The sequence below is a fragment of the Daphnia magna genome, linkage group LG2 (assembly GCF_020631705.1).
Source record: "Daphnia magna isolate NIES linkage group LG2, ASM2063170v1.1, whole genome shotgun sequence".
Classification (NCBI taxonomy): Eukaryota; Metazoa; Arthropoda; class Branchiopoda; order Diplostraca; family Daphniidae; genus Daphnia; species Daphnia magna.
The window spans coordinates 15,770,472-15,784,506 of record NC_059183.1 but is presented as its reverse complement, the minus strand read 5'-3'; the positions used below and the strand labels follow the sequence as shown (position 1 = coordinate 15,784,506).

General features: G+C 39.6%; 3 protein-coding genes and 1 long non-coding RNA gene across 7 annotated transcripts; 2 read left to right on the top strand and 2 right to left on the bottom strand.

Moving 5' to 3' along the window:
* Positions 1-8: 8 nt before the first annotated feature.
* On the bottom strand, positions 9-2,489 carry LOC116917483 (homocysteine-responsive endoplasmic reticulum-resident ubiquitin-like domain member 2 protein). 2 transcript variants are annotated; one of them, XM_045169537.1, is made up of 4 exons: positions 2,390-2,489; positions 1,912-2,067; positions 1,684-1,854; positions 9-1,321 (listed from the first exon to the last, which is right to left on the bottom strand). In XM_045169537.1, the coding sequence occupies exons 2-4, from the start codon at positions 2,038-2,040 to the stop codon at positions 467-469; spliced, it is 1,155 nt and encodes a 384-aa protein (XP_045025472.1). In that variant the 5' UTR covers positions 2,041-2,067; positions 2,390-2,489; the 3' UTR covers positions 9-466. The 2 variants fall into 2 exon arrangements, with proteins under 2 accessions (XP_045025472.1, XP_032778838.2); XM_032922947.2 differs by having other exon boundaries at positions 2,305-2,465.
* Positions 2,490-2,983: 494 nt separating this feature from the next.
* LOC116917486 lies at positions 2,984-3,611 on the bottom strand. The gene is made up of 2 exons (XR_004391157.2): positions 3,192-3,611; positions 2,984-3,132 (listed from the first exon to the last, which is right to left on the bottom strand). It is a non-coding gene; the product is annotated as an uncharacterized LOC116917486 (long non-coding RNA).
* On the top strand, positions 3,612-5,624 carry LOC116917485 (nucleoside diphosphate-linked moiety X motif 19). Of its 3 annotated transcripts, none has more exons than XR_006643448.1 (5): positions 3,612-3,837; positions 3,895-4,530; positions 4,588-4,795; positions 4,924-5,016; positions 5,205-5,288. XR_006643448.1 is itself a non-coding variant. In XM_032922949.2 (4 exons), exons 1-4 carry the CDS (start codon positions 3,802-3,804, stop codon positions 5,420-5,422), a joined length of 1,098 nt encoding a protein of 365 aa, XP_032778840.1. In that variant the 5' UTR covers positions 3,612-3,801; the 3' UTR covers positions 5,423-5,624. The 3 variants fall into 3 exon arrangements, 1 of the variants encoding a protein (XP_032778840.1); XR_006643447.1 differs by having other exon boundaries at positions 4,588-4,864; XM_032922949.2 differs by lacking the exon at positions 4,924-5,016 and having other exon boundaries at positions 5,205-5,624.
* A 3,191-nt stretch (positions 5,625-8,815) lies between these two features.
* Positions 8,816-13,616, top strand: LOC116917810 (membrane-bound transcription factor site-1 protease). Its single transcript, XM_032923405.2, has 16 exons — positions 8,816-9,213; positions 9,268-9,587; positions 9,654-9,771; positions 9,840-10,060; positions 10,119-10,303; positions 10,373-10,489; positions 10,552-10,587; positions 10,645-10,746; positions 10,810-10,986; positions 11,054-11,292; positions 11,365-11,561; positions 11,640-11,723; positions 11,781-12,228; positions 12,291-12,518; positions 12,583-12,785; positions 12,861-13,616. The coding sequence occupies exons 1-16, from the start codon at positions 8,973-8,975 to the stop codon at positions 13,272-13,274; spliced, it is 3,330 nt and encodes a 1,109-aa protein (XP_032779296.2). The 5' UTR covers positions 8,816-8,972; the 3' UTR covers positions 13,275-13,616.
* The last annotated feature ends 419 nt before the right edge of the window (positions 13,617-14,035 follow it).

Sequence of the window (14,035 nt, the reverse complement as noted above, 5' to 3'; positions counted from 1 at the left end):
AAGATGAATCAGACTTTAAATGTTTATTCACGTACATGGTCCTAAACAAAATATGTACATCAGTAACTCAAAGAAGGAATTAAAGCGTTGAAAATTGCTAATGTGTGGCCATTTAGCCGGAAAGACACACCCAAACAAAACACATCAAATGAGGGAAACGGGATTAGATGCTTACAAAAAAAAAAAAAAAGGAAAAAAAACAATGTAGTCGGTAATCTACTGGTAGTGTCCACGAGCACAGCGAAGACCACGTGAAGGGTCTTGAAATGTGCGGGAATACTTTAGCGCCATACTCCTTAGATTCACATCTCACACAAGCGGATACTATGCCTTCGTTTCTAATGCCAATAACAAAACCTCAGACTTAAAAGTTACTTATAAATTCTTGATAACAAAAATTGCGGTGTAGTACTTTACATGTCTAAGGAACCCTTTTTACAATGGGCTCGCAACTATTGATTTTACTTCAATTAAGAGCTTCTGGAGCAGGAACTTCGGGTATAAGTGACGTGAAAAATCCGATCAACAGGTTTACTGCCACGTTGAAACCACTCACAGTAGCAGGTGGTGGCTGAACTCTTTCAGTCACCGTGGTGGCTAGACGTGCTTCTCCTTGAACATCCACAGGATTATTTGGAGCCGCATCGGCAACGTCAATTCCAGCCACATGTTCAGGGTTATGAATGACTTCTCTGTTAGGTGCGGCTGCGTTGTCGATGATTTCCCTGTTGCGACTAATAGCATTTCGTCTTTGATGAAGAGCTTTCTGGTAGAAGTAAATGCCAGCGACGATTAGGGTAACCAACATAAAGCGAGGCAATGATGAATAGTAGTACATAACTCCAAGAAGGATGGCCAATCTTGACGTTATATAAACCCAATCAAGCCAATCACGGGCCTGTCGAGCACCGTCTTCGTCGTCATCTTGTGCGACTCCACCAACTTGGGGTAGTGGCGGGCGTCTCTGTGGCTCTTGTTGAGGTCGATTGATTTCGACAGGGGCTGCAGGAGGTGGAGGTGGATGAGGAGAAACAACAGGCGGAGAAACGGGAGGAGGATTGGGAGTCAAATACTGATGACTGTTGCTGACATGGTGCAAATATTGTGCCCAATATTGTTGGGCATAAGTTTGTTGCCACCACAGAAATTGTTGTGTGACTGGATCAGCACCAGGTGCTTGGTTGCCCCACACAGTGAACTGTCCGTTGGTTAAATCCCACTCTGGTTGAGGTTGTTGCATCCCGGGGGTCATCATGGGGGGCGGAGTATTAGCCGTGTGGCGAAGTCGTAATCCATCGTCCGCAATATTAGAATTGTCAACCTTAAAATTTAAAATAAGTGAATGTAATAGCCAACATTCACACTAAATAAGACAATGGAAGAGAGGTGAATTATGTTATGCAGAAAATGGAAATTCTTGATTTCTTTTACACCATCACTGTTGATTCTATTTTTATGTGTTATAAAGTGCCCATGCAAAACAATATATATATTTTTAAAATTCTATGTTTTCCATTTCACTTTTAAATGATCCTCCCCCTGACCTTTATATGATAAGAATGCCCCAGCAAACCATAAGAATTCTATGTTGACATAAATATAGTAATTTGTGGAGGGAGAGTAAATGCAAGATTTTCCAGACAATCCTATCAGTAATCTAGAAGACAAATAACATGTACTTACATTTGGTATGTCAACTTGTTGACGGTTTTCAGCTGATGGAGTTCTTTTTAGGGTGTACACCAAGTGTAGTGTATGTCTCTGTTCATGGTCAAGATCTCTTAGAAAATCCTGAAAGATTTCATTATCCCTCAGAAGTTTACCCTGATAAATTAGTCGTTGTTCTTCAGGATTCTAGAAAAGACAGTGTTTATGAGTAGCTGAAAAGCCTAATATGACAGGATGTCTTACTGGTTTTGATGGATATTGGTTCTGAAGGAAAATCTTGAGTTGATTGACACTACTCGTTGATTCACAGCTATACAGTACATCTGATAGCTTCAGGCTGGGAGTTTTTATTACCAGGGTAACTGGTGGCATAATGCTGAATTTTGAACACTGTTGAATCTGAAATGTTATATTGCAACCCAATTAAAATACTAGATTAGAAACTGTCTTATTGGACACAATGGGGCCAAATCTTCTTCCTAGTATGTGCACTACAAAATGGAACTGGTTTCAGCATGAAACCAGATCCTATGTGTGAATCTAGAAATTAGAAAACCAGATAGCTTATAAAAATAAGCCCACTTGAACTCCTAATCTCTACGCCTACAATTTGCAAATGAAATGCGCACAACGTACCAACTAATGAAGCTCAAGGAATTTAGATTACAGCCAAGCCTCAAACACTAATAGTTCGAGATAAATTCAGTATTTACGAGCTTACTGAGCGAGCACAACAAAACACTTCTTGTCGCCGCGCACAGCTGAAACGAAATGACGCAACTGCTTAGCAGCAGACCACAGTGCTGCTTCGACAGCTTTTTGCGGCCGCTGGGTGAGCGAGCAAACAAAAAACAAATCCCCAGGCGAGTCTGGGAGATAGAGTTATGTGAGAGCGGATCAAAAACGAAGCTCGAGCAAAACACAAAAACGAAAGTCATCTGCCCGTAAGGCCCTGACACAATATATGCAACTGCTAAGTAAACCTTGAGGCTCCTGCTTTTGGGTGTGCATGCTACGAAAGATATTTGGGAAAATGGCTATCTCCGCCTCTAAAAACTCTTTTGGTTTTAGGCGACGCAAATACGTAAACAATCGAGGAACAACAAATTCGCCTGGCTTATTTCGAGCTTGGAGTTCCCTACGAGGACCTAAGACTTGACAACGTTAAGACCTGTACTTTCATAAATTATAATTTATTGAAGAAACTTAGCAAAGAAATAAAACATTCTCTTCGACGATGACGCTCTGAATGTCGGGTAGTTCACACTTTAATTTTTTATTGTTTCGAATGGCGATCCAAAATGTAGATAGCATAAGTTTTGACAATAATTTAATTTATTGCAACTTTGGTATTTTACGATTAGAGTACGTCTCCTGAGTAGAAAAGAGAAAACAGTCCTATCATGATGACTGTGCAACATCTTGGGCAAATATTTAAAAGCCTTTCCCTGTTGGCCATTTTTCCTGCAAAAACGTAAGGGTGATCGTCATGCAATACGTGGCAAGCAGTTGTTAGTAAATACCAGATTATCGCACGTCAGAACATTATTGCAATCCAGTTTATTCGTCACAACCGGATTGGTAGATTGTAACGATGCTCAGGCATAACGGGATTGGTCGACGTAATCAAACAAATCAATTCATTACAGTTTCCGATCCGCAGCGCCAGTCGGTGATGTTGAGCCATCATTAATCTTTTCCGAATTCATATTTTAAAATGATTGAATAAAGTGTTACATATAAAAAATTTTGATTGTGCAGCACATCCTCTCGTTAATCACTAAACATCAGGCATTTCTTTTCAAATATTTCCTAAATTAATCGTGAAAACTGTTTGCTGTTGAAAACTTTAGAACTAGATTACTGCGCCAGTGCCTGCACTTAACTTGCGACGGTTGCTTCATCGGCCAACAGAGGCGTCCATGTATTGATGGGAGAAGTCCATAAACGCAAGATGTATCATGAACATCAATATTACTTGTTTCCAAGGTCATGCGTAAATTGTTTTCTCGTTTGATGGCAGACCAAAATAACTTAACATAAATATTCAGTTTGAAGGATTTTACTTAGATAGGAAAGGTGGAAATGCAAAGTACAACAACCATTTAATTTGTTTTACATTTCCTTACAGTCATGGGGCCAGTGTCATGGAAGAATGCATCAACATTGGTATATCTGTAGCGTAAAGAAAAAGGCAAATAAAATGTAATTTTTTTTCTTCATCAGATTGTATTAGCTAGAAATCGCCTCAGCCAGGCTGTTATCAATAACAAAAACAATGATGTGCAAAAACTGCTTCCTGACTATAGCTGCATGTTGCTGAAACGTAGTTCCCAAAGTAAATTCTTTGCTAATGCTTTTGTCTTTCCTGGAGGAGCCACAGAAGTTGCAGATTTTTCTCCATCTTGGCTGGAGCATTTTGATGAACATGGCTTCAATCGAGAAAAGTTAGCGTCACAGTTTGTTGTATCCCAGCAAGATAAAGTTCCTCTGTATGCTGATATTCCAAATTCAGACTGCATCCCTGAAGTTGGTTACCGTATCAGTGCCATTAGAGAAACATTTGAGGAAACTGGGGTCCTATTTTGCAAACCGGCCCAAATTCATGGACAGTCCAATAGCATCCTTAAAGCTGATGATTTGATAGAATGGCAAAAACGCATTCATCATAATCCTGAAGAGTTTCTCATCTTGTGCAAAAAATATTTTTTGCTCCCTGACCTCTGGTCATTATATGAATGGTCTAACTGGCTTACTCCTACCAATATGGGTCCTAAGCGATATGATACCATGTTTTATGTCTGTGTCATAGACAACATCCCGGATGTCCGAATTGATGGAAAGGAGATCACGCAAGTTCTGGTAAAGGATTGGTGTAGTTGAAAGAAAAAGAGAAATACATTTTTTTTTATTTTATAGTGGACCGATCCGTACAATGCCATTTTAAAACACGTGCAAGGTCATATTTGGTTGGCGCCTCCTCAGCTGTATGAACTGTGTCGATTCGCACAGATCGATACTGTTGAAGACCTGAAAATATTTTGTAAGAGTAGACAACAAAAAGGGATAGAGCGTTGGCTTCCCATCCGCTCTCAGTCCGAGGAAGGATATACGACCATACTTCCGGGTAAGTTCTCAGAACTACTTCTTACGTGTCATGGGAATATTACTGTATGGAGAAATTCTGTACGTACAGGTATGAAAATCCGTCAACAAAAACAAATATTCTAGATATAGGGTTTTTTTCTTGTTCAGGCGAAAGTTTCTAGCCGAAGAACCTACTGTGTAATTACGTGTTGCAGTATTGTACAGTAGGCTATCCCTTCGAAACTTCTTTGGAAGCCACAGGCATGTTGTTTAACAGTGCACTTGACCTCATTTTAGTGGAGTAGTCGAAAGGGAAAGTTACCACGTGAAGGCTAGGCTTGCTAAGAACTTTCCATCATTGTATTTGATGAAGCATTTTTTTTTTATGTTAGGATTTACTTTCCCTTTTACTGTATGGCTACATGTTTGTATTTCTAACCCTTATGCAGGTGACTCGCTGTACCCGGTACCCAAAGATACCAACACCCCAAACATCGAAGATAGACAATTAAGCACAAAACATACGGAAATATTAAAAAATAGGATTTGCTTCACAAGCCCAAATCTCTTCCGGATAGTTTGTAATGTCATCGATCCCCATGGTCATAAGCAACCCAGAAATTTGGTCGACGAAATGACTGAGAACATACATCAGTCGAAGATGTAGATTTCTTGTCGATAAAGAACAAAAGCAAGAGAACATAAAACTTAAGCAATTGAAGACATTATTCGTTATCAAAGTGAGCTTCGAAAAAGGTATTATGTTTTGTCACTGTCCTTTAAATGCAAAATTTCTTAATCGTGTTGTAGTGTTGGGATTGTTTGTTTTCATTTTCATGAAACTATTATGCAAGAAGTTGCGAAATTTATGTGGCTATTGTGGTATATTGAAACACACTTTCACGAATTCTACTGTGCACTGTGGGAGATCTTTTACTCACAGGTCTCGCAGACACGTATAACGTACACAATACTGTATATCCGATAGTTATCGGACTCCGCCTACCTGTGCGGAGCCTTAGGAGTCAATGCGACCTAACTTTCCAGTTAGGATTAGAGTCAGTGACCCATTGGGTGATTCTTCACATTCAACTTTTTTTGGTCTTATGATAAGCGGATAACCTAAAGAGTGGTTCAAACTGGTTTTGGTGTCTTCATAGAGAAAAGGCAGTCCACCAATAGTGATGTTTTTTTGTTGTGTTTGATAGATGACACAGCGGTTCATCGACACTGTAACCCGATTTCTTTTTAATACGTAAGAAACGTTAAAAAAATATGTAGATTAATACCAGTTTTTTTCTCGATTCCCAACAGGTATAGCCTATTATATTGTAACCTCATTGTCAAGAAAATAAGTAAATAGAAGAAAAGCTGTTTGCATTTAAATCAAAAGGAAACTGTAGACTGTGCCACCTTGGTTGTTTCGCGGTTTTAGGTTGATAATCTACTGAAATCGTCATAATTTCAATAGGAAATCAAACTTATGTTACATAACATCGACTATATACACCCTGGCTTGGACATAAAAAATTTGAAAAATTTAGGTTATGGCGAAATCAAAGCCTTAGATGAAATTCGTTCTGGTCGTGAATACGGGGTCTTGGGTTGCATGGGTAATGGGTCAGCCGAAAGCATGGCCTATGCGGTTCACACCAGATTTCGAAACGATGTTTGTTATGGATGTTTATTCGGCTACACTTTCTATTCAGACTCGTAGTTGTAAACGCAGCTGCCATCTCTCGATTTCCAAGAAATGAAGACACCACAGTAGAATGTACAAGTGTACTATCATGATGACAAGCCACAAGGGTAAAGGTTTCTTTACATTTCCTCCCGGCGCTTTGTCTTTAATGTTTTGGTCTTAGATATTAGAATTCCCTTTCACTTTCTTTTTCATTCCGTATTGAATACCTATTGCTAATACAACCTTATTGCTTATTAGACTTGCCTTCATTGTCTGTGACATTTCCTGACTCGCTTATACGAACCTTGTTCCAGTTGAATTTTCCCTTGGGCTCGTAATGGGTGAAAAACCAGATTTTGTTTCGAATGTCATATATATGACATGATGACATATGATTTAATTGAGTAGCATGGCGTAGCGAAATATTTTTCAGTTTGTATTTCCACCGCTAATGGCTTTTTCCTAGTTTCAACCTGAAAATTTATATTTTAAGGAAATACTCAAATATTCGGACAAGATATATAATAACGCTACGAAAAGTATTAAAGGGACCACAAGACTTTTTAAAATTCCGGGAAAATGTTTTGATTTAATTATGTAACTGACAGAGCAGACAACGGCAGTATGTGCTGCACCCGTGAAAGGACGAGCACGTATCTTGTATCTTTTAACTCTCGTTTAAATTAGTTTTTAAGTGACAAAAAAATCTAAAAAGCACATTCTCTGAATCGCAAACATTGAGCGAACCTAAAAATCTAGTCAAATCGAAAATTGAAGCTGAAAAAAGTTTTTGGCGGATCACGATTCGAACCTTTGACATTGGTGATCGCCTGGACGGATATCATGTTGCAACTCACCGGAAGCTATTGTTAATTATTAATAACATAATTACGTCTAATTACTAATTTTACATTTTGCTGTTTGTGTTGTTTGATTTAATTTTTCGCATGTTGTTCATTCGGCAAAAGTTGATCATCGACCGTAGACTCGCGCCCCAAGTTCAGGTTCCATGTCCCATGTTTCCATGTACATTACTTCAATCCCTCTAAGCCTCATCTAGGGTCATTGATGATCAACAGACGCCATAACCACTAGGCTATGAGCGCCCAACTTAATTTGATTTCAATAGACTTTTAAAGTTCCTTCCACTTTGTATTTAATCACTCGTTGAAAAAAAAAAATTACGCAAGAGCTGTTTTTCAATATCTTTTAATTCCAGCACATTTGCTATTTCAAACGAAGGCTTTCTAACAGAACAGTTTTGGAAGCTACACTTTTTATTGCGATTCCAAGCGATTTATTCTGAACAACAATTTTGATTAGTGATCGGACACTTTCTTAAGTGCACATCCCTCTGTTCCCATACAATGTCCAGCATGAATTCGCATCATGTTGCATCTTCACATTATTCCGGATTCCCCTTTATCGTGATATTATATATCATGACATGACATGAAAGAACAGACATATGTCTGTTCTTTTGAGGAATACTTTTCTTCGGGCTTTTCTTCTTAATAGCATGCCAATAGTCTCCTTATAGAGTACACAGACATAACCTCCAATTTCCTCATTCTTACGATCGCATGCCGCTAATTTTTCGTTTCAGATTTGAGAATAATAAGTAAAATTGTGTGTATAATTTTAAGACCTAAACTGACAATCATCTACTATGTGCTTACCTTAAACAAATTTGCGTTACGTGAATAGTGCTTCATGCCCAGTTTCTGCTTTTGTAAAAGATGGCAATAATGGTATTGAGTATCAACTTTCTATTTGCTTGCTATTCTATAACCTTGTCCGTATGTACCTGTAGCAAAATTCAACAGCAACGAATAGGCAATACAAGGGTTATTTCGAAATTCACTCTTTCTATTTCGAAACTAATTCAGTCTGCAAAGTTCGAACAAGACCTAAATGCTAGTTTAGAAAGAAAGGTGGTATTAATAGAATTTTTAACCTAGATGTTGATGTACAGTCTCGTTCACTAGCAGAACTTTCAGCAGGTACAAACAGTCGAGAAGCGGTGGCTTATAGCTGGTATCGCAACAGGAAATATTTGTAGAAGTTATTAAGCTGTTATGTTCGGCAACGCTTCTACAGGTTCTAAGATTGCATTCAGGGGAAAACATGAAGGATCTTTATTTTCTACGTCGATAACTACAGCCATCGAGGTACCGTTAATCCCCAGCTTATACCATTCTTCTTTAACTAAAGTAAAGTCTTCATGTTTCACAAAGATGTTGAACTGCGCATTTTTCATGGTTGGTAACTTGGTATTTGGTAAGTTGGTATCTCCAGGTATCTGTTTATGGTATAGACAGAGAAGTGGTTTCGATTTTGAAAGTGAGCGCGTGAGAAAGTTGGACATGTGTGTCGTCTGCTTTCTTAGTCTAAACAACTGATTCGGAACACTTGTATTGCACGTTCAGAGTATTTTGACAGTTATATCTTTCAAGAAATGTTAACCATGCGAAACATGGAGTTCACCTAGAAAAAATCTGACTTAGGGTGAATTCTGACGTGTTTAGGAAAAATGGGATTTGGTTTTCGGTTGCTGAGATGCAGAAACGGTTATCAATGGAAGGATTCGAGGCAGCGACAACCAAGAAATCTCTACATGAGCGTGCTCACTATATGTATCGCCGTCATTACTGTGCATACTAAATATGTTAATGAAACGTTACCCTTCGACCAAAAAGACTGTGGAGAAATAGAACAAAACTCTCCTACACAAGAACTACAGTTTGAATTCTCGTCCAAAGTCATCAACAATGGTATGTTATATTTTGGAATCAGTAATTAACCATCTGATGACTCTTTGAATTTAGAATATATTGTTGCATACAATGGCTACCACACGTCAGCAGCCAGGGCAAGCTTCATTGCAGCTGCCCTCAAACGTTTTAGTTCAGGCTGGAAAATTGTTGATCGGAACAACTTAGCTGCTGACTATCCAAGTGATTTTGATTTAATAAGGATTCCAGAACAGATTGAAAATGATGGTTTGTCTGCTCTGAGAAATCATCCTCTGATTAAACGAGTGACTCCACAACGCCAAGTGTTCAGGACACTGAAGTATACAAATGAATCTTACTCTGACGAATCCAAAGAGTTTCGCCGATTTACTGGCCGTTCCAGTTTATCTTTGGTGTGTAAATTATCTTTTTCATTGAAACCTAATATTTCTTACTATTTCCCTTTTTTGGGGGAATAGGGCAACACCTTCTGGCATTCTACGGGTCGATATTCAAGTCGCCGTCTCTTAAGAGCTATTCCAAGGCAAATTACTTCAGTATTGCAGGCTGATGCGCTTTGGAACATGGGTTTTACTGGTATGAATTGTTGCATAGCAGAACCTTTGCCAAGATTAGAACTAGTTTCTTGTGCTTTACTTTTAAAGGGGCTGGTGTGAAAGTAGCCGTCTTTGATACCGGACTAGCTAAGAGTCACCCGCATTTCCGAAAAATTCGCGAGCGTAGCAACTGGACTAATGAGAAAACATTCGAAGATGGCTTAGGTCATGGAACGTTCGTTGCTGGACTCATTGCGTCAAGTAAGCAGTGCCTGGGTTTTGCACCGGATTCAGAGTTGCATATCTTTCGCGTTTTTACAAACAATCAAGTAAAGCTGCAGAATTTCCCTCTGTAATTCAAACAAATGTACTACTCAATTATTTTAGGTTTCCTATACTTCTTGGTTTTTGGATGCCTTCAACTATGCGATCTTGAAGAAAATTGATGTTCTGAATCTAAGCATCGGTGGTCCGGATTTTATGGATCAACCATTTATAGATAAAGTTTGGGAATTAACTGCAAATAATGTCATTATGGTATCGGCGATTGGCAATGATGGGCCGCTCTACGGGTACGCGTGAAAAAAAAAATAACACGATTTTAAATTAACAATTTTATGTCTTACTTTTCATCTTTTCAGAACACTAAATAACCCAGCTGATCAAATGGATGTGATAGGGGTCGGTGGCATCAACTTTGAGGATCAGATAGCCCGTTTTTCATCTAGAGGCATGACTACTTGGGAACTACCCGGAGGGTACGTATTATATACATTACACGCTTTAAAAAAATAAGTAACGAATAATTTTTTACGTCAAGATATGGAAGAGTAAAACCGGACATCGTAACTTATGGGTTAGATTGAAATAATTCCATATTCATGCTTGTTTACTAAGTTGCTTTCGTTCAAAGTTCTGCTGTCCGCGGATCTTCTATTCAGGGAGGATGCCGCTCTTTATCTGGAACAAGTGTCGCTTCTCCAGTTGTTGCTGGGGCCATCACCCTTCTAGCTAGGTATTTTGCTACATCTATCCTTCCACCTACATATCTTCTTTGAAAAGTCGTTTTCTGTTCCAGTGGAGTGATTCAATCCGGAGGTATAGTAAATCCTGCAAGTGTGAAACAATCTTTGATGGCTTCAGCACGACGCCTTCCTGGCGTTAATATGTTCGAACAAGGGCATGGCAAACTGGATCTAGTTCGAGCTTATCATTTACTTTCGAATTATCGTCCGCATGTCTCTCTCAGTCCCAGGTTGTATCGGTTGTTTGAGAAGGCTGCCATAGGCTAACAAACTTAATCTTTATTGCATATTTTCTAGTTATATTGATCTGACGGAATGCCAGTATATGTGGCCCTATTGTACACAACCAGCCTATCATGGAGGAATGCCTATTATAGTTAATGTAACAATTTTAAATGGTATGGGCGTAGCCGGCCGGATAATCGATAAACCGACATGGCATCCCTACACACCTCAGTATGGTGAATACCTTAATCTTGCATTGACTTATTCGGATTTGCTGTGGCCATGGTCAGGCTATTTGGCCGTTTCGATAAGTAAGAGGAGGATTTAAAGTTGTAATTATTATTATTCCATTATCCTATTTAATCACGATATGTTTCGATTAGCTGTTTCCGGGGAAGCTGCACAGTGGGAAGGCTTGGCCCAGGGTCACGTAACTTTCACAGTCGAATCACCCCCTGGTGAGGGTGAAGATGAGCCTAGACGCTCTACTGTTAACTTACCAATCAAAGTTAGAGTGGTCGCAACACCTCCTAGAGCCAAGCGGATTCTATGGGATCAATTTCACAACCTTCGTTACCCGGTAACAAACAATAGATTAACGTTGAGCTTATACTGATATTGCGTTGCCAAAATAATCAGAGAGCAATTTCATTTGCAGCCTGGCTACTTTCCACGTGATAATCTGCGCATGAAAAACGACCCGCTCGATTGGAACGGCGACCACATTCACACTAATTTCAAGGTATATTTTCATTGCGGTTGAGGTAACAGTTTTAAGTTAATATTTTTCTTGTTTAAGGACATGTACCAACACTTGAGATCCAGCGGTTATTACGTTGAAGTTCTTGGGTGGCCGTTTACATGCTTTGACGCCCGAAATTATGGCGCCCTTTTAATTGTTGATCCCGAAGAAGAATTTTTTCCGGAAGAAACATTAAAACTAAGAAAAGATGTCGAAGAGCTTGGTCTTTCACTGATTGTCATGGCCGATTGGTATAATACCACAGTAATGAAAAAAGTAAAATTTTACGATGAAAACACGAGGCAGTGGTGGATGCCGGATACGGGAGGAGCTAACATCCCGGCCTTGAACGATCTTTTGACTTATTGGGGAATACTTCTTGGTGACCGCATCTGGGAAGGAGATTTCACGCTAGGGGGACATAACATGTACTTCGCTTCGGGTACGACACTTACAAAATTCCCTGCCGACGGTGTCAAAGTGTGGCGTACACTGAAAGATCAAGGTTTGCCGTGTTGTTAATACGGTTGTTGAAGTATGGTTTTTAAATATTTGTTATATTCTTAGGTCAAGAAGTTTTAGAAGGCGAATCTACCGGCGGCGGGGAACTGGTAGCCTTAATGGGATTTTACCAAACTCAGAGCTCCAATGAATTTGCGACTTCACATGAAGCACTTATTCGCAATTCCATAAGTCAAGAAGACGACATAACTCTGCGGCCCACTCTTGCGTCTTCTGGAAGAATCGTTGTTTATGGAGATTCAAATTGCGCGGACAACAGCCACATGCAGAAAGGTACTTTCTTCCGGATCACACTGCTAGGTTTCGTAAACAACATTCCTTTTAAAATGCGTAATAGATTGCTTCTGGATGTTGGATGCGGTTTTGGACTATGCAGTTACTGGCGGTGAAGTACCGTTGGCATTCCAGGAAAATCCAGACGGTTTCGATTCGGAATTGTCAAATGGAGGACTTCCTCCCAGACGAATGGAAGGCAATCAGCTTCATAGATATTCGAAAGTGTTGGAATCATCGGGCCAACTAGACGCTGCGCAGCCACAGGTAAGTTGCGTTCTTTCTTTATGGTATGTTATACCAAAACAGTTTACTTATTGATTGTAAATGTGATCGTTAAAGGCTCGGCCTCTTCCAACATGCCCGCAACTGGTGTTTTCGCCTCCTGTCCCGTTGAATAAATCAGCCCCCACGAACCTCTATCAGTCTCAGAAACTGCTTTCTGTCAGCATCGATTCTTCTTTACCCATGCTACCGGTCCAGGATAGACTACTTCACAATCCTTTCCAAGCATTGTCATCCTTAGATGTTGAGCAGATAACGGATGATCTGCCTAGTGGCTATCGCTCGCATAGCGATTGGCCTTCCTCTACCAAAGCAGCCCTCGCCTTGATGACAATGGCAGCCCTCGTTCTTTTTTACCAATTCTATCGCAATCGAAACCGACCACGTCGTACGAGAAAATCCCCTAGATTTAAACGTGCCGGAGTTTCTTCACCAAATCTTTCACCTACCATCAAAGCGCCAAGTGTCTAACGTGTAAGTTTAATCTTTTGTTTGTTTGTTTTTTAAATCAAATGGATTTTGGGACTGAGCTTTTTAAAAATGGAAGACGAAAGCCGGGTATCGCAGACTAGGCCTCCCGTTAAATCTATTTGTGTTTGTTTTTATCGAAAATGTTCTATCGCTGTTTCAGTGTAAGAAGCGAATGCGTCCTCCGCTTGCGCTTTTTCCGAATAAGCCTTTACAATGTTCACCGAATTCGTATGTATGTTCTGTCAATGAATTGTTTTTTGAATCACAGCTCAGATAGGGCAATGAAATTTTCTGCTTGCGGTATGAAGAGCGAGGTTGCAAATAAATCACGGACAAATCCGATCGCGCTTTCTTACAAGATGGCATCATTTACTTCCACCAACTAACTGATTTAGTTACGGCAATAGATTTCTTCTATAGACTCGTCAAGTAGTTAATCCTCTCGGGTTCCATCACAAGTCTAAAAATTAAAAATGAGTGCAAGTCTTCATATTGTTAATTGAATTACCGAACGAGATTTGAGAGGCTGCATTTTCGTTTGTGTGAAGATTTTATGTATTTTACAACGTAGACACCACTTGCATCCAAGGCTGATGTTTGCGAGAAAATATTAAAAAGAACCTGTCGTGTGCGTCTGGCAACAGTAAAATCATTGGACATCTAATAAGAATTCTCGCAGCTCGGGTACTCTCCGAAATTCAATTAAGGTTTGGAAGGATGATGGACGGGATCGAGCGGCGACGCTGAGCTTTATGTTCTCC